The sequence below is a fragment of the Octodon degus genome, unplaced genomic scaffold, assembly GCF_000260255.1.
Source record: "Octodon degus isolate 3935 unplaced genomic scaffold, OctDeg1.0 scaffold00147, whole genome shotgun sequence".
Taxonomy (NCBI): Eukaryota; Metazoa; Chordata; class Mammalia; order Rodentia; family Octodontidae; genus Octodon; species Octodon degus.
The window spans coordinates 3405269-3425597 of record NW_004524723.1 but is presented as its reverse complement, the minus strand read 5'-3'; the positions used below and the strand labels follow the sequence as shown (position 1 = coordinate 3425597).

The window sequence follows — 20329 nt, the reverse complement described above, 5'->3', positions numbered from 1 at the left end:
TATGAAAAACTACCAAAATGTGTAGGCAATAGGAGCCAGATAGAACAGGTCAAATGAAAATATTTTTCCTATAGTAGAATAATGTAGGACAGCATTACATTTTTTAAATGTAATTTTTGAAATAATGCATTCACATGATTTTTTATCATTTTTTTCATTTTTTAAATTCATTTTAATGAGAAAAAGATAAAATAGCAATGAAACAGTTTCAAAATAGGTCAGGAGGACAGTTACAATAATTAATACACTGTTATTCAGAGGACAAGATGTAGACATATCTTGTCTAAACAGTATTAGTTCAAACCTTTCTTCTCAGTGAACTAAGAGAAAGTAGTTGTATATGTATCCTAACTATCTTGTGTATACATATATCTTTGCACAACAAAACCTATTTTATTTATACTTTTGCAAAGTTATTAACATGTGACACAAGATTTCCTAGTGACTAATAGCTGACTTTAGCCACACAAGATGTTTATCTCAGGACTGCAAGCTCACATGATCTTAAAATCAAAATTAAAAGAGAAATATACAGTCTTGCCACTGCCTTCTACCCTATTGATTCACCCAGTTCCCTGTGGTATTGGCTTTTGCTAGCTTCTAGTAGCAAACTATTTTATACATCCTTCCACACCTTACTTTTTTTCACATGACTTGCTGTGGGAATCTTCTATGTGAAAGCACAGAAAACTGTATCTTTTTCTTTTCTTGTTCATAATATTCAGTCCTTTTGACATACTTTGTTCTTTATAGACAATATTTGCCCTTAAAAATAGTGCTGCATTTAATACTAATGTACATTATCTTATGCCTGCAGATTTAGCTATAGGAAAATTCTAGAATTACAACTTTAAAATCAAAAAGTAAACACATTTATGATTTTGATAGACACTGTCAAATTATATTTATTATGAAGACTTTATTATAAAGACCACCATTTTGTTTTTCCTTCAATAAGCTTCCCCAAAGCTTCATACTTCTTTTTTTTTTTTGCTGAACCAGAGATTGAACTCAGGCCCTTGAGTTTGCCAGGCAAGCCCTTATTCTGCTGAGCTATTTCCCTGGCCCAGTACTTCCTATTTGAAAATTTTTGTGTGATTTTTTATTGTGTGTGTGTGTGATTTTTAAAAGTAAATTCTGTTCTAGTAATAGCGGCTTGTTAGAACTTATATTCTCTAAACCTAAACCAGTTATTTAATACATTAATTTAAAGTTAGTATAATCATTTCAGTTTAGCTTTGGAATAAAGACTATATTATGATTTTTTCCCACTCATTGACTATCTTTTTTTTTTTTTTTTTTTTTTTTTTTTTTGCTTTCCTGGTTATTGAACCCAGAGCCTCTTACATGCTAAGCACATGCTCTACCACTAACCTATATCACCAGGCTCTAAAATTTCACCTTCCTAATGATGTCTGAATAATAAAACATTAAATTCAATTTCTTTTTTTTAGCACAAACTGGTTTTTGGTGGGAAAAGAAAGACCAGCCTTATAAAGAAGTCAGTGAGCTATTGGCTTTTTCCATTTAATTCTCTAGAATCATGGATGATATTATATTTTGCTATGCAGAGGACTGAACGCAGGACCTGCTCTGTCTCTGCTATGTCTGCACTACATCTCCAGGCTTTCTTATTTTTTGAGATAGGATACTACTACTTGTCCAGGTTTGAACTTTTATCTTCCTGCCTCAACCTTCCAAGTAGCTGAGTTTGTAGGCATGTACCTTGCCAGAGATTAGACAGACAGAGAGATAGATATAGACAGACAGATAGATCTAGACAGACAGACAGACATTATCTACACAAATTATGCTCATATTACTTGGGTTAAAATAAAGTCATAATTGCCAACAAAGAAATGAAAGATCCCAACACAAATATAGGTTTTCACTTTTACCTTAAAGTAATGAAACACTGAAAGAATATTGCTCTTAAGTAGCACTAATTTAATTAACATACATTTTAATGAAATGGGTTCCAATGGTTTTTTTATTTACAATACTTTGTTTCCACTTTAGCCTACTATTTTTATTTTTTTTATTAATTTTATTGAGAAACAAATAGCAATGAGACAGTTTCAAAACAGGTTAGTAGGACAGTTACAGTAATTAATACATTGTATATTGTTGTCTTCATAATATTCATAGTACAAGATGCAGACATGATATCCTGGCCAAACTCCATTGTTAAAAGTTACATCTCATCATTTTGTCACCTAGAAGGTAGAGACCCCAGAGTAAACAATTAAAGTTTACCATTGTGTTGTCCTCAGTAGAGTCTTGGTTTTTGGTTTTTGGCTGGTTGTTTTTTAGCGGAATCGGGGATTGAACTCAGACCTGTGCGCTTGCCAGGCAAGCACTTACTCTAATGAGCCGTCTCCCTGGCCCCTCTCAGTAGAGTCCTATGAGAGAGCCCTCTGTACCATGGTGTCTGATGCTTCCTTTCTCTTCCCTTGCAGCATTTTCCTCAAAGAACTGGAGAAGTATGAGCAGCTGCCTGAGGATGTGGGACACTGCTTTGTCACCTGGGTAACCAAACAGCATCTTCTCCCACTGCCCATATTTCCAAACATGCACATGGCACCTCCTCCAGACCCAAGGATTGGTGTCAGTGCCATTCTCACTGTGGACAGGAGCTGTAGAGAGGGATCACAAGCAGATCTGTGAGGAACAGTCCATCCCCAAGGAGCAGAGCCATCCTTGGGAAGGCTTTTATGTGTCTAGTCCAACCTGCATCTCAAATTCTCTAATAACTTCTTAAAATCAGGAGAGTGGGACAAGACCACACCCTTGTAGCAGTTTAGTCTATTTTTATAACATACAGATTAGGGTATTAGAAAGCCCAGCAGCCACAGGACTGTTGTCTGCACTTCCTTCCTTAATAGAAATGGATATACTCCTGGATATCCATTCCAATTTTAATCTGAAAGATGAGTGTTTTATTTACCTTCTTTCTTGGTGTTGTTGTCAGATCAAATAAATGGGCCAAATGTAACAGGTTCTAGTCATGTAAACCAAAAAAAGAAAAATTCTTCATTAGCATCTTCATCATATTGCTTTGAACTTAAATGTTCTATTCTGTACTCTTAGATGGTTCTGTACTCAGGATATGATCCCAGTGAGCTTCAGGAAAATCCACTAAGGTCACTGGATGTGACAAAGTATGAAATTCCTTTCCCAATGCCAACAATTCTATTATATAATTATTGGATTATTATATTTAATAATATGGGGCTGGGGGATAGCTTAGCAGCATAAATGCCTGCCTGGCAAACATAAGGTCGTTAGTTCAATCCCCAGTACCAAAAAAGTTTTTATTTTTAATAATATAAATTACTAATATTGATAATTTTAACTTTTTTATTGATTTGAATTCAAAATACATTAATAGCTTTTCAAATTGTCTTAACAAATCAGAGAATATATGTTCCCAACAGCCTTATGGGGTCAGCAGGACCATGATTACATTTTAGATTTTAAAGATGGGTACATCTTAGCTGAGATAGGAGGTGGCTGGCCCATTGATGTGTAATCATTATTACAGCCAGCCCCCCAGCTCAAGGCCTCACTCCCAGACAAGCTTTCTTTTCATTAAAATCCTAATGCTTCCTTCCAGGAATACTGTTTTTCAGTAAGTCTAAAGCTGCTGTTTCATGCAGATCATTTTGTTCTAATACATGAGCCAATGCATAGCTTGTATGCTGATAAATAATGTATGATCCCTTACACAGCCAGCATAAAAAAACAAGATTGATCATTAAGCAAAAGGATATTTTTGCATCTTGTTTCATGCAATTTGTGGGTCATCTTTATAATCAACCATAAGTATGATTTATTGTCATCCATCAGAGATGATGAACAACCTCCTAGGCAGTTTATAGCCTCTAAAATTGGTTTCAGAAAACCTTTGGTGGCTGGATAAATTATAAACCTTTTGCCAAGAATTATCCCTAGCAGGCTTTCTTAAGTATCATGTAGAGTAGGATTGAAAAGTAGAAAGAGTTACTTATAATATATTGAATGACAGTGGCTGAGACCAAGAAGCTTGAAGTCAGATGGTCTTGGTTCTCCACTTTTTAACTATGGGAATTTAAAAGCAGTTAACCAGTCTGTGTCACAGTTTTCTCATATATAAAATAGGAACAAAAATAGAACCAACTGCAGAGTGGTGGCCCAAGAATCAAATGAATTCATCTAGGTAAAGCACTGAGAAGAGTGATGACTAATGTGAGGAGCACAGACTTAAACTGCTCTAGCAGGGTGAGATAGCTGACATGTCCTGCAGGTACCAAAGTGGACACTTGCGCCAATGGGAAAAGTACACATCTTTCTCAAAAGAAAGGGGATGTAATTCTGACCAAGAGGGTCCTGAGAAAAATCAGAAATGCATGTTCTTGGCTTGAAGTAGAAATCTGTTTAGGTATCATTGCTCAGATCTGCCCCAAAGGGCCACCCTGTCTTCTTCTCCCACCTCATCATTGCTTCTGGAAAGTTGAGGATGATGATGTAGTTGCTTGACATGATCCTCAACTCTCCCCACAGTGGAGAAATCTGGGATCATACCTCTTTGCTTTTATATTTGTCTTGGAAACGGTAGCATTTGTTCTTTTTCAAGGTGGGGAATGCAATTTTGGTTAAAACAAAAAAAGGGGGATAATCTCTAAATAAATTACCCAATTTCAGAATACATTTATGATATATAACTTGGTTTTTCTTCCTTCTAAATCAGACTCATGTTAATCTGAGCTTCTTTTCAGCAAAATTTTTCTACCTGCCAATTGGAGAAAAATAACCCAAGGTCTCGGAGGAATTGAGGTTTAGATGAGCCCAGAACATTTGTCATGGAAAATTCAAGTACTGGTATCTGTGGGTTTAATTGTGAAGCCCATGCTGGGCCCTTCAGGCATAGTGGATCGAAGGAAGCAACACCTGCATGTTTACCTATTATTGTCTTTGTTCTTTTTAGGCAGACAAATTTCAAATGTATGTCACCTACTGTAAAAACAAGCCTGATTCCAACCAGCTGATCCTGGAACATGCAGGCACCTTCTTTGATGTAAGCTGTAGTTTCTATTCTTGAGCAATTGATGAGCAAGTAGAACTGCTTCTCCTCTTTGGGATAAGGGGTATTTAACTATTTTTTTGGGTTTTTTTTATTTTTGTTTACTGGTCACACAAAACCTTTATCTCATACATAAAGTAGGGAAGAAAAACTAAGATAGTGGGGTGGTTATTTTTGTTTTTGCTTTGTTTTGTTGTTTTTTGTCTTTTGTTTCACTCCACTCCATCTCAACTGCTCTGACTTTAGACAAAGCAAATCTGTCTCTATACCTCAACATCAAATGTAGCTGGACATAAATTTTGTGATTATAGGAGGCTTATGCAGCTGTCGGTAAAGATATTGCTTCTACTTTATGTTTAGCTTTCTCAAACATGGTTGTTCTCAAAGGGTGGTCCTTGGGCCAACCATATCAGTATCAACAAGACTTGTTAGAAATGCAGATTCTTGAGCCCCAGCTCAGGTCTGTTAACTCAGGATCTCTGATTGGTACCTAGCAATCTGAATCCTGAAGTCCTCCATGTGTCTTCTATGCCCACTCAAGTCTAAGAATCATTGCTCTAGTGCAGTTGTTTTAAGCTTGGTTACATATTGTATTGCCTGGGAGCTCTAGAAAAAATACTGATTCGTGTGTCCCTCAAGGCAGATTCTTATGTGATTGGCCTAAATGAGACTGGACATTGAGAATTTTAAGTTTCTGGTGAGAGAAATGTATAGTCACATTGAGTACCTCTGCTGTTATAGAAGCAAGAGAAGAAAGTAAGCTGACATCTCTTGTCAGATCCTTTGATTTTGAATAAATACACAATCTTGTTGATGGACAATGGGGTAAATCTATTTAGTGCATATCTCCAAAAGAAGTGACCTCTAGGCAATAAGGGAATGGCATGAAATTAATGACTACAGGATTTAAGGGATAAATGAGACAAATTTAGGAAACCTGTAGAATTCAATGAGAGATTATAGCAGAGATGGCTATTCTAACAGGCAAAAACTTTAAATTCAGAAAAATGTAAAAGCCATCAGTCCATCTTCCTGCCTACCTGTGTTCTTTTCTCTCATAAGTATCTGTGTATCTGTTGTATGCAAGATAGTGGAGTAGGTCCCATGGAGAATATAAAGTCATTGAAATGTAGTTTTTATACTCAAGTTTACAAAATTAACCTTCTCTGTACATCTTCCGAGGCTGACACAGACATAACATAATTGATTCCATGAGTGTCTCATTGTTCAGTAAAGGAATCACTCTTGACTGGAAGAAGGTAGGTGAGAAACAAACATGTGATTTTTTTAAATGGAGAATTAGTGTGAAAATGGTCCCGGGCGCCTGAAATTAGAATTTCTGGAATAAAACAGAAGAATCGATGAAAAACGCTCTAAACTAATATCAGAACTTACTGATGTCATATGAGTGCTCTGTACCACTCTTCACTAATGTATTCCTTCAGATGTTCTTGGTTTATCTTTCACCAAGAGTATCCAGGGAGGTCTTTTTGAAGTGTTAAGTGGACCATGCCCTGTTTTCTACTTAGCATTTTTATGACATGGAGGTCCTATGCTCTGACAATGCCTGAGATGCTCTGTATCCTTAAGAATTTGACTTTTTCTTTGCCTAGGGTGAATTGTGTCTTCTATTTACATGCACATTTACCACCCCAACACACACACAGTCATTCTTCAGAATTCTTCCTATATCCTAAAGGTACCATGATGCTTGGGACACAAATCTTTCATTATATTTTGTATCTCCACTACAGTATTTGTAACCATTTACCTTTTGGCAGACCAACAATGCTGTGAGCATCCCGAAGCCTGTTGTTATGCCTGATTGGGTTTTTTGTACCCATCCCAGTGCTTGGTGTTGTATTATTTCCCTCAGTCCAGTGATCCTCACTTGTCTGTTTCTGGTCCATTTCTGGAACTTGGCTAGTAAGTGAGGTAGATTCCCAAATTTCCCAGGTACCCCCATTTCCAATAGAGTACCTGAGTGTCCTGTACTCTGGTTGGGAAGGCTAGTGAAGCCAGAAAACAAGCAGTTCACCTTTGGCTTGACATGAGGAGGGAGAGCAGTTACCCCTGCTGGTTTTCCCTAATGATTTTCAGAAAGCATAATGTTATAATTTATATACTTCCTACGCAAAGCATTTATCTGAGTTCTGTACCTAGAAATTTCCATTCCATCAGAAGGCTTTATCTGCTTTAAACCCATACTCAGTAAAAGAGATAAACCCTTTAAAAAGGCAGCCTCTTACAACCTACTGTTGTGAAGAGACCATAAAAAATTAAAGTCCTAGAAAGACCCACACATTCACCTGATACAGAATTTTTACTCAAAGTATGAGAACAGCATGGTGTGGGATCTGGTGGTCTGTGGTGTCTGAGTCTGCTTTTGTTGATCTTGCTGCTGGGGCAGCATTGCCTTCCCTCAGAGAGGAAAGAGTGTAATAAGTGCATTAGTGCCTGTGTTCTCCTGGTACATAAACCACATCTAAATGACTTTGTATTCTCTGTTGGGAGCCGAGATCCTCAAATAAACCCACAAGTTTCATTTGACCAAAGAGTGTTCAGCTGCCAGCTGTTTTGTCACCATTTTCAGCAGGCCAGGCTGTAAGCATTTGCATTTGGGACAAGGGAAATTAGTGAAAACTAATTACTTTCTGGGTCAGTTGTGGGAAATGGAATAATTTAAAAATTATTTCCTCTCATTGATCTTCCTCTGTAACCTCATAGAACTCCTATCCGGTATAACTTTAAAACGCTTCTTTGTATGTCTTCCAATGCTTTGTTCTCAGTAATTCTAACTTAGAGAATCTCTACCTGGACTTTTTAAAATAACAGCATTCTTGAAGTATAATTAACACCCCATTCAGTTTACCCATGTAAAGTATAGAATACAAAGCTTTCTGCTATGCTCATTGATATGTACAACCATCCCTATTGTTAATTGTAAAGCCTTTTCATCACTTCAGAGAACAGGATTGCACCCTTTAGCTACCACTACAACCACAAAGCCCTGGCCTTAAGCTATCACTGATCTACTTGCTCTGCAGATTTGTCTGGACATTTCATATAAGTGTAATCATGTAATATGCAGTTTTTGTCACTGACTTCTTTCGCTTGGAAAGCTTTCAAGGTTGCTTTATGTTATCCCATACATACCTCATTCCTTTCTGTGGCCAAATAACATCCCATTGTATGGTTTACCATGTTTTATTTTTCCATTCATCTGCACATAGACATTGAGTTGTCCAAGTATAAACATATGAGTATATTTTCATTTCTCTTGAAAATGGAATTTTACTTAGGAGTAGAATTGTTGAATCACATGGTAACTTATCATATATACACCTACCTTTTTGCAGTACCTCCTAGTTTGTCTGTCTCTGTTTCCCTAACCTCTACCTCCTATAGTTGCCATTCCTGAAAAATACCATCTTTTCTTCTAAGATCAACAATATTTTACATTGGAAAAAATACCATCAAAATCTTTTTTCCTAACTTAACTCCATCAATTACTTAACCAGTCTCGCTTGTCTGACATGTTTTGTTTTGTCTTGTTTTATTTTTAGCACCTAGGTGTAGGTATATCCTCTGTGCCATTCTGGCATTGTCCTGTTTTCCTGGTTATTTTAGACAGTGCTCACTTTAGCCTGTTCTGTATTGGATGGTCTCATGCTTCCAGCTCTCTCCTTCACTACCCCCTCCCTATCTGCTAACCCAGCTGAGGTTATATCTCTACTGGCCCCTCGCCACTCATCCAGTCATCTCAGCTTTCACTGCTGATTGCTATTGTTCTTTAGTTTATGTTGAGCCAGCTCAGATAGACTAATATATTTTGGAGCAGGTGCTTGCATATTCCCTGCTCTGACCTCCATAACCCAACACTTTGGAGAGTAGAAGCCCACATGGAGGTGGAATAGAGAGTGAATTAAAAGATAAGATCAGAGGCACCAGCAGCAGCTGACAGTCAGGACCTTGGCCTGGGCATGAATGTTGAGGGTGGTGTACATGGAAGTGGGGAAGAAAAATAACAGAAGGGTAACAACTACAAACTACTTTATGGGTCCCAGCTCAAGAGGCCTGAGGGACAGGGGCCGTTGACCACAGTGGAAAATGTATCGGAAACAAAGTGACGATTCTGAAATAAGATGAGTTAAACTTAAAAGAGGGAGGATGGGGTAGTCATATCCTTCTGTTATTTTTAAGAAGATGAAGATCTCAGGAGCCATCAAAACAAATCAGAGAGCCACATCCTGTCTTTGTTTTCATTACCCCTTTGTCCCTCCTTTATTTCCCACTCTTGTGTTGTTTCCTTCCATTTCAGTTGTTTCATCGCTCATTTTCCCCTTCTGCTTATCATTGCCCTCATTGTGCCTTTTCTATTTTCATCTCTCTCCATTTCTTCTTAATTTCTACTTTTATCTCATAACCCCACTTCTTTCCTCAAAGTTTCTCCCATTTTGCCATCTCTCCTGTTTTCTCTCTCTATGTTCATCTTGGTCTCTTGTTTCTCTCTCTCTGTCCATTTCTCCCTATCTAAGAACATTTTCTCATAATTATCTACCTTTTTCTCTGTTATTTTCTCTGCCTACCTTTGTTTTCTTCCTTCTAGAACATTTCCCCTCCATGTCTCACTCTACCTTGTTCTCATCCCTGTAGGAGATCCAGCAGCGGCATGGTCTGGCCAACTCCATCTCTTCCTATCTAATTAAGCCTGTGCAGAGGATCACCAAGTACCAATTGCTCCTGAAGGTACCTCCCTTCCCCTTCTTCGCACCCTCCTACCACTACTGACCAGAACACAGGAGTCTCAGCTTTGTCCTCCAAGTTAGGAAGCTTCCACCTAAAAACTTTAACAGAGAACAGAAGTAAGGCTTCAGAAGTGAGCTGTCCCTGGCACTCTTAGCCCCAGATCATATTTCCCATCCTGTGGAACTCCAGACATTTGTTTTGGGGCAAAAAGATAAGAAAGGGGAGTGAGAATAGGCTGTGACTGCTTTTCACCCCCACCCACGATTGCACAACTTTTAGTTACTTACTGCATCTTCAAGCACTGACCGGCTCTCAGACTTTCTCATCTGTCTTTCATGAGCAGTATCCCTCTTGTGGCCCCTGATTTTCACAGAATGAGTCAGTGTCCTGAGGCTGGTCCTAGCTTCTATGGTATTGGAGGCCAGGGTAGCAGTCATCACCTTCCTCTCTGAGTTTGTCAAGATCATGGGGTTATTGTAAAAAGGAGCCAAAGCAAGCATAAGGAAACCCAATGGCATTTGTTATTTGGAAGGTCCCATATGTTAGGGATTTTTCTGAAACCATCCAATAGATCTGGATTTCTTTTTGTACAAAAAAAAAAAAATGCAGTCAAATAAACAAATTATGTAAATCACTAAGTAATTTGGCTTGGGCCTTCTCATAGGATACACTGATACTTTCAAAATGTGGCATTTCTGCAGAAACCCAGAAAAATTAACATTATAAGCAGCTATTAACATAAGTCTATGCTAATTCCTCAAGTGTAGGGATGGAGTTTTTCTTCCTTTTGAATATTTTTCTGGTTCCTATGATGCAAAGAATATACAGACAGAAAGGAATGTGTGAAAAGAAATGTAATTTGAAATAAAATCTGATAAAAATCAACACATGTTTAGAGATGCTTGTAGAATTTTACATATTTTGGCTTTACCTAACATGAATACCAGTCTGGCTTCCAATCTAGGGCTCTCTGACAGAGAATCTCCACCATCCCCAGCCCCTGAGGTTTCCCTGGCTTAGTGCTTATAAGTCTGTGATGAAAGTAAAGTGGAGCTGCAGGGAGCCTTGCCCTGGCCATTTCTCCTATCCTCTGGCTCAGAGCAGGGCCACACACAGTGCTGTTCTTTCAGCCTCCTCCCCTGCCAACCTGTCTTTAAGAGGGACTGTGGGCTTCTGCTCCCAGCAGCTCAGCTCCCCCAAGCATACAGAATGATAGAGAGTTAGCTGGGCATTGTATACACAGCCTTTACTGAGGACTAGTATGAGAAGTGACATTATACAGAATGCATTCTCTGTTTTACCAAAACTGCCTTTGCATCTTTAGTTTATGGAGTCTCCATAGAGATTCAGATATTCTCATAAGATCATGGGGTAGGGAGTATCTCTGTTCTAAAAAAGTCCATGCACTTTTGACTGTAAAAGCATAGATGCTTCATTTAGTCTCTTTATTACCTGTGGTTGCTGGGTACTTACGTTCTCCTCAACCCAAACTGCTGTGAATACCTCCTTCTCTAGCATGCTTCATGCTTGGCCTTCTAAATTATTTTTATTGTACTAATATTCTTCAGCATTCTTTTTTGTGACTTTTAATTTATGTAACTCAAAACCTTTGTCCAAACTGGTGTTCTGAGTTTAAAAAGAAAAAAATCAACTCACCACCCGTATTGCCTGTGTCTGTAATCAATAAAATGCTTTCCTAAAAGAAATACAGGGTTTTTGCTCTTGCCTTTAGTCCCATATGGCTGAAGTTCCCCAAGATGAATTATGTGACACATACAAGGGAGGAAAGTGGAGCAAAGAACGTGTCACCCTGTGCATGGCTTTAGGTGACTGGTGAGGTAGGCTCTGGGCCTCATTGAGAAAGACTTTGAGGTAACTGAAAAATGAACAAATAAAATAGTAAGGACTTTATTGTTGGGAAGTTGTAAAGTTATTGTAAAAGTGAAAAGAAGATAATTTGGGCTTTTTAAAAATGTAGTGGTGGCAGAGTGCCTGCTGAGTAAAAGAAAAATAGTTTGCTGAGCTTTTAGTGTAAATAAATAATATGGGATTTATTTTCTCCTTAAAGTCAGTTTTACTCCAAATAAATTGATATTTAATTATCAGTGTCTTCTGGGGCTCATCGTATTAGGTACTGCCTGAGTGCAGAGACTGTATGTCAGTAAGAGTACTCAATATTCTTCCTGTAAATCTGCTACAGCTGTCCTTTTGGAGGATGAATTAACTGTGGAGGCTTCTCCTTATCATAAACTAACACAAGCACACAAGGAGAATTTATTGGCTCTGCTGATAGATTGGTAGACTTGTTAAATTGCTTTGGGAGATTAAACCAATTGGTGTTTTCTGTTGCAAACCGAAGTGTATTTCTTGTTTCTCTCCCATGTTCTGCCTCAAGTGTTTTTGATGATTTATGAGAACATTATTAGGAGGTGGGAGCCGGGGAGATGGCTCAGTGGAACAAACACTTCCCTGGCAAGCGCAAGGGCCTGAGTTCAATCTCCGGTTCTGCCAAAAAAAAAAAAGGTGAAGAACAATATTAGGAGGGTTAAAATTAGGAGAGGGTAGGGGCATCGGAGAACTTCAGATTGGAAGAAATAAGTAAGACTTTCTTCACAATGATAACATTATACTGGCAGGAGCCAACCAGAGTTGAGGACTCCCGCAGTTCCAAACATGTGCTCCAAAAATTTCTCCTCTTCCTGGATATGGAAAGCTCCCTTGTTCATGTGGGAATGGATCCAGGATAACACAGAGGATTGGGTTTCCATATCACAATCTCACTAACCAGATATTTTGTCAAGTATAAAGCTTTATTAGTAAACTGAAGGGTAGAAATAATCCCAAGGCATAGATGAAACAGGAAAAGTCCAGGACCACTGCTGTGCCTCTAAGTCCCTTCCTGTAGCATCAGAACGTGCTCTGGGCCAGACTGACATACAAGTTATATGGAACTTGTGTAGAACATTGTATCATTTTCCAAAAAATGTGCTACATTATTTTCCAAAGAGAAAACCTTTTTGGTCATAAAATGTAATTGCTTTTTACTTATGCACAGTAGTTGCTTAGTTTATAAGCTACTTTCTGGAAAGCTATGCCCATAAAGCTACAAATTCTGGCTTTGTTTGCCATAAGAAAAAGCAAAATAGATTTTGATTAAAGCATCTCATAAGTAAGCATTCTGTTGCTAGCAAGTGACATTATTGTATTTGCCAAGAGGTCTGTCACTAACTCATTTACAGATTCGATCTGAAGAACTTCTTTCTTTTTGTAGAAGTGTGTCACTACCCCCACCCATTTCTTGCTCCCTCAAGGAGAGAGTATTCATTGCAGACTGATATTGCTTCACCATTTCTTTCCCAATGCCAAAACAAGCAAAACAGTAATCATAGGAAAATTGAAAAGTCACCGTTCCTATAGTTTGACCACAAAGGATTCCAAATGGTCTTATGATTCCTAAGATATGAAAGTGATCTTTTCTCTATCAGCAGGATGCTATGTGTTCTTTATGGGGATGATGATGACTGAGACATCAATGGAGAAGTGAAAAGGAGAAGATACGATCCCCTGGGTTTCTCATTCACTTTCTTATGATTCCACAGTACTGCACTTTTATCATGTTCTTTACCAGGGCATATTTTCTTCTCTTGGAAAACAATTCAGTGACAAAGAATGTCCTACTTGCTGACTTAAAGTTCCAGCTATTTGGAAGTTGAGTTGAGTTGACTTCATTAGGACTAGCTAAGGCTAAGGAAGCTCATACTGGACCAAAAACAATTATTAAATTGTTTGATGATAATTCCCCTCCCCACTTTCCTTATAACTCAAGGGAGAGCTCTTATAGACAATGACACTGCGGTATAACTTTTTTGATGGATTATAGGCAGTGGAGTTGGGAAGAACAAATAATCCTAACTGTATTTGAACTTTTCTCCCCAGGAACTTTTAACTTGCTGTGAAGAAGGGAAAGGGGAGCTCAAGGATGGCTTGGAGGTGATGCTCAGTGTCCCCAAGAAAGCCAATGATGCAATGCATGTCAGCATGCTGGAAGGTACCTATTTTCCCAGCCCTTCTGGGAATGCCTGTTCCATTCCTAAGACCAGGGAGCTTGTGTCACAGGAGGGAAGGCCTTGGAGTCAAGCAAGCAGCAAGGCTGGAGGAGAGGAGAAAGGGCAAGCTATTAGGCAGGTCCTTCATAGACCTGTGAGGGACATTCCACAGACCATTTTGGCTAATATCAGCCTCCAGGAAGGACCAAGCCTTAGCTGTTTAAGGTGCGTAGACACCTGGATGTGTTGCTGCCAATGAAACTGTCAAGGCCAGGCCATCATCCATACTGTAAATGTGCTTGAGTCATGATCCACAGAAGTCCCGCTAATCTGCATAACATAGCTCTTGTTCTCAGACTAAGAAATTTTAATTATACATCCTCACATCAGTGTCTTTAACATTATGTCGTTATTTTTAATTTAGGTAAAATATGCAAAAATATATATACCATAAATTTACCATTATATCCATTTTTATTGGACAGTTCAGTAGGATTTAGTACATTTAACTCTTTTTTTTTTTGTATTTTAGGGAAGGGTCTACAGGGTGTTCAGGGTATCATTACTAAATCAGAATCATAGGGATCGGCCTATTTACAGCCTCCCAAGAGCTGGGATTACAGGCGAGCGCCGCCACACCCAGTCTCAATTGCCCTCTCAGGGAGCCTTGGGGGCGGGACCAGCATGGCAGGCCAGGCAATCAAATCCCCAACCCCTCACAAGCCAGTTTGCAGGCACTTTAATCTGCTGAGCTATTTGGCAGACCCTTATGTTTAACTCTTACGCAAGAGCCTTTCAGTCTTCCTGACAGTTAGGAAAGACCAGCCATGTAATAGTGGTAGGATGTCAGTCAACTGGAACCATGCTCTTAGGATCCAGAATCCTTGGAGAGCAAGACTGAAATAAAGTGGTTTTAATCCTGCAAAACACATTGGTAGAGAAGCCAGAATGAGGTGGAACTTGATAGATTATAAGACTTAACACTCCAGTCGGGGCTGACAACCGGCTGCTAAAGGAAGTAAGTATAATCTGTTGCAAATACAACAGTATGTGGGCTGCTTTTCCTCTTCTGGCTCTATCCCATCTCATCTTACCAACACCATCCCTAACAAAAAGACCTGGTGTAGATTTACTAGTTACTAAACCATACTTAGCACAGGAAACCCAATCTATAAAGCAAGAATCTGGGTTAACTTCTCCAGAGACTGAGCACTAATCATCTGAATGTGTCTTGTTGTCACAGTTTCTCCCCCTACCATTTCTTCTTCTTCTTCTTCTTATTCTTATTCTTATTCTTATTATTTTAAAGAGATTAAAAAAAACAATTTCAAAACAAGATAATAGGAGGGTAACAATGGTTAATAGATTACTGTTATCTTTAAATTTCTTAGAGTACAAGATACAGGCCTTTAATTGTCCAAACAATATTAGCACAAATCTTTTCATTGAGCTAAGAAAAATTAGTGATATAATTATCTTAACCCATTTCTTTTTTGTGAACCTGCTTCCCCAACCTAGAGTATCCTCCTCTCTACATGTGTTCTTCCAGCCTGTCCCTGACTGTACTCTGAATCCAGCTATTCCATATACAGTCTATGGGCAAGCAACAGCAACTGGGAGTTGGTCAGGGGTGCAAATGAATGGACTCACCTCAAACCTGCTGCATGAGAATTTCTTGGGGAGATGAGGGAGGGTGAGAATCTGTGTTCCACATGCTTTCCGGGTTATTTTTTATGTACACTAAAGCTTGAAGCTCCTCTAAGTACTTCAAGTGGTATAAATATAACCTTAGGAAAGCTCGTGCACCACACTGCAGGAACAACCAAAGGGAAGAATCCTAGGAACAGCATATAAGAAAGAGAGCATTGACAGATAAAGAAGCCAAGGATAGTGTCCATCAAGCAGTGTTTGTCCTCAGCCTCACTCAGAACTCCCAAGTTAGGTACAGCTGAAGGAGTTACAGAGCCCTGAGGGAGGTCACACTTCCCTCCCTCATTGGGAGCAGGAGGAGGAGAGTTCATGTGGCACCTACTAATAGGGAAGACTTTCTCCAAGGGAATGGATCACTGTCCCCTGAGTGTGGTAGTAGAGACACTCCATGGGGTGGGCATGGGTGTTTTTCAGGGTTCGATGAGAACTTGGATGTACAGGGGGAGTTGATTCTCCAGGATGCCTTCCAAGTATGGGACCCGAAATCACTGATCCGGAAGGGACGGGAGCGGCACTTGTTCCTCTTCGAAATCTCTTTGGTATTTAGCAAGGAGATCAAAGACTCTTCAGGACACACGAAATATGTTTACAAGAACAAGCTACTGGTAGGTGAACTGGATGGGGTAGGACAAGACTTACTGCTTTTCTAGAGCCTGTAGACAGGAAGGGATCTGGACACCCAGCTCCTCGCTTCCTCAGCCTCCACACCCAAGTCCTCCTGGAAAAAGGCTCCTATTTGAACAGGTCCCACCCTTACCACCCACTTCTGCATCTTAGAGTTTACAGTTCTTTCTGTTTGTTTTTAGTGCTTCCCTCTTCACCATACCTCCCTGGTACCTGCTAATCAGGCATGTGCCTGTAGGTCCTTCATCTGGGTAGATGAACAAAGTTTCTAGTCTGTTGAAGTTTGATTGACAGAGCCCCTCCCTCGGTCCTCTCCTCTTTGTTGCCTTTCCCTTCCCACCCCAGCCCTAAGTTTCCCCACTGCCCTCCCCTTCCCCGCCTCTCACAGGCATTTCCTGTCTACAGACCTCAGAGCTGGGTGTGACCGAGCACGTAGAGGGCGACCCCTGCAAATTTGCCTTGTGGTCTGGCCGTACCCCATCCTCAGACAATAAAACAGTGCTCAAAGTAAGTACTGTTCTCAGCTGGGTGTGGGAATAGGATTGGGGGAGTGGGGTGGGGAAGGGAGGTGAGTGTGTGACACCTGAAAGCCAGACCCTGGAGACCACTAAGTCCCTGGTCTCTCTTGGAAATGGCAACATCAGATGGGTATTAAAAAGCAAATTCCATCGTAAAGGTAGATTAAGAATCTCAAAGACAAGTGTTTTCTTCAAGTCCATAGAGAGAAGAGGCTAAAGTGAGGGGGCAGCCAATGACTTTCTCAACAAAGCCCACTCAGCTATTTCTGTCTGTCTATCCCCTTTCCATAGCCAGAACTTTTGTACTTTTGACAAAAAACACCTTGATTCACATTCATTCTACATATTTTCCTAAGCACCTTCCGTGTATTCTACCCAGTGTCATGAGTGAGCCCCTGTGTATAGGATATGATCCTTATCCTCTGGGAACTTGTGTTCTAAGCTGTAGTAAATCACACTAGTTTGGGACTCAGCACAGTCACCTCTGCTCTCCAGTATGTGGCCAAGGCTTGAGTTGCTGCTGCAGATAAAAGCAGCATAACTGAGCAGAGCTGGTGCAGAGAAAGCACTCTCCCACTGGTCCCTGGGAAGTAACCTCACTACCAGGAACAGACAACTCTGCAGCATAGCTGTTGCCAGTCTTAAAGCAGAACCACTTGAAAAGGAATCCATAAGATAAATGGGAAGTTCCTAATATGATGATAAGGGTTAGCAGGCTTAAAACTCTTGATAGACTTCCAGACAGTCTCTGGCTGTAATAGGTATTGGACATGCTGGCACATATCCATGCTGACAGATGAACAGGAAGCTTCAAATGACACCCCCTGTCCCAATTAGCCTAGACTTCCCCAGGATCTAGCAACTCCACTGTTAATTCTGGGTTCAGCAGAGGCCTTCATATACTGCTCCTACCTGAGGGTGGTTGTCAAAGATCAGGCAGTGCATTATGGGTTGTGAAATATTTTGAAAACTCTCTTTCCAAGTCTTGAAGCCAGACCTCTATTCTGAGTTAGGGAAACATGTCTCTAGGATTGAAAAGTCACAAATATAAAGCAAGAAACTCCCTGAACATTTGGTAGTCTTGAAAATAATAGCTAGGGGCTGGGGAGATAGCTCAGTAGAATAAGCGCTTGCCTGGCAAGCACAAGGGCCTGAGTTCAATCCCTGGTTCCACAAAAAAAAAAAAAGAAAGAAAAGAAAAGAATAGCTAAGGCCAACAGAAGGATGGAGAACCATTTTGGCACAGCAACAGGAGTTAGGGTTCTCAACCTTTCTCCCTGTGGTACTCCAGGCTTCCAACATTGAAACCAAGCAGGAATGGATCAAGAACATTCGAGAAGTGATTCAAGAAAGGATTATTCACCTGAAAGGAGCTTTAAAGGAGCCAATTCAGCTCCCTAAAACACCAGCCAAACAGAGGAACAATAGTAAGAGGTAACAAGCATCTCTCCCTCCAATATAGTCTGCCTCATATGTTGCTGGAAGTGGGAGTGGGATGACCCTTTGCTTCTGAGGTGTTAGTGTACTATGTACTCTCTGGGAAGGTCCACAGGTTCCACCCACAGCAGGTTATCTTATCTTTAAGCATCTCACCAGTTCCTGTCAGCTACGTGTGGCATATTTCATTTAGCACCTCCTATGTGATAAACGTTCTGCTCAATGCTATCAGAAAAGAAAAAGAAGTATAAGATTAGTCACTTCTCTCCAGAACCATCTTTGCCAGTCATGTGTTATGTGTGGAATAATTAGACAAGAACTACTAGTACCATATGTAGGGATGGTAATGCTGTAAGAATTCAAAGCGATCTTTAGGCGGCTCTAGAGAGTCAGAACCTGAGCCAGAATGGAGAGCTCTATAGACTGGTCAGACAGTAAGGATACACTGAAAGGGATGGGGTGGCATGGTGGGAAGTCTCATCACAACTGTTGCAATCACTGTAGAGCCTACACCTTCACTCTCCTGTAATAAGCAATGTCATCAGACAGCAGAGGACTTACTTCTCTAATCTTACCTGACCTTTCTGGATCTCAGTTTCCTCTAAACCAGTGGATGTCTTCTTATGAATTTCTTTCTCAGGTCTCCACCTGATAACTGACACAATGACAATTAGAGCACACCTTAAAGGAAAGCATATAAAAGTGACACATTTTTAAAAATACAGCACAAACAAAATTCTGAGAGTGGTGGTACCAGGTTTCTGCCCTCCCCTTGTTCACATATTAACTAAGTCCAGAAAATTTAGTTGACTTTTTGGACCCACCCAGGATAAGGATGAGAGCCCCTGCAAGGTTATGAAGTGGGAGTGTTATTCTGAGTGAGGTGGCAACCAAAGAAAGATATGAGTAAAGTAAAGTTGCCTCCATGGGGCAGAAGCCCAAGCCCCAAGTCTGAATGGTCAGGTTGGGGACTTGCTGGTTAACTCAGCTGATAAAAGTGCATGGTTGTGCAAAGTGAGTCAGGTGCAGGGGACCACGGTTCGACCCCCACCTCCACATGGTACACAAGACCCACCTTTAAGGCAGCCTGCACCAGCCCAAAAAAAAAAAAAAAATTCTTCTCTGAATGGTCAAGAGAAGATACACCCCAAAGTACCAAAAGAACCAATTATGACTACATTGGAAGAAGGGTCATTTTGATTTCATATACCTGTGCTGGGTCCACGTTATGGATAGACTCAGCTTAACACTGGAACAGGCCATTCTATAGGTTGCCTCTACTTTAACAAAGAAGACAGAAAGGAAACCATGATGAGGAATGGACTGTCCAGAACCATGGTGAGAGAGGAAACAGGTGAGATTGACTGAGGTTACTTTGTGAAATAACCCCTCATCTCTAAGTTAGTAGATTCAGAGTGTTTCTAGAACATGGAAAATGCATGTCTCCAAAATGCCATCCACGTTCTCTCTTGTCCTTGATGAGAAAGACAAAAATCTCACAGACTGCAGAGAATGCTGGGCAATCTGTACTTCCATTATCCTGGCTCCCTGAATATGGAGACAGAGTTTCTGGAGGAGTGGCTTGGCTTGAGGACTGCCACCCACAATTGGCTTCATCTGCACTGGACCAGAAGGGCCCGAGATGGGCCAGAACAGCAGAAAGTACAGCCAGCTCTCAATATCTACAGTGGTGGGGGCAGCAGCCCAGATAATCCAAAACAACAGATGATCTGAAAGTCTTTTATTTTTGGTTGCAAAATACATCACATAATTTCTTTTTACAGCAGATTTCTCTTCCTACGAATGTGTGGTTTATGTTATTAAAGTAAGTTGGCATTTCCCAAGCCCACAAATGGTGAGAGAGCAGTCGATTTAGAAATGTTCCGCATGAGAGAAACTACTTTTTCTGATGATGTACATCCGATGATAATAATGGAACTACTTTTTTGTATATGTACATATGCACACTTGTGCACACAGACACCTGATTAGAATTGTCTAGATGGTGCAACGTGGATTCATTTGCTGTGGCATCTTGCTCATGGCATAAGATTCTTTGGCACTGAGCTCCCCTCTTGCCATATACCATACTTTTCCACAAGAAGTGTCAGTGGTATGACTTTCATAAGACTGTCCATAGAGCAAGCTGTGTTTTCCTCCATTAATTCCAATCTCAGCCCTTC

The 20329-nt window shown here is 40.1% G+C and overlaps 1 protein-coding gene and 1 long non-coding RNA gene across 12 annotated transcripts in view; one reads left to right on the top strand and one right to left on the bottom strand.

Annotated features, from left to right (window-relative positions):
- Positions 1–20329, top strand: part of Kalrn (kalirin RhoGEF kinase) — a 733834-nt gene that overhangs the window by 504256 nt on the left and 209249 nt on the right. For all 11 annotated transcript variants that reach the window (XM_023702250.1, XM_023702249.1, XM_023702247.1 and 8 more), the window contains exons 26-32: positions 2460–2529; positions 4967–5056; positions 9719–9811; positions 13748–13859; positions 15982–16172; positions 16597–16698; positions 18001–18143. In XM_023702250.1, coding sequence (XP_023558018.1) covers positions 2460–2529; positions 4967–5056; positions 9719–9811; positions 13748–13859; positions 15982–16172; positions 16597–16698; positions 18001–18143 — 801 coding nt within the window. The remainder of the gene's footprint in view (positions 1–2459; positions 2530–4966; positions 5057–9718; positions 9812–13747; positions 13860–15981; positions 16173–16596; positions 16699–18000; positions 18144–20329) is intronic.
- On the bottom strand, positions 2548–19429 carry LOC111812869. Its single transcript, XR_002818246.1, has 5 exons — positions 19357–19429; positions 18722–18827; positions 6103–6311; positions 2948–3001; positions 2548–2636 (listed from the first exon to the last, which is right to left on the bottom strand). It is a non-coding gene; the product is annotated as an uncharacterized LOC111812869 (long non-coding RNA).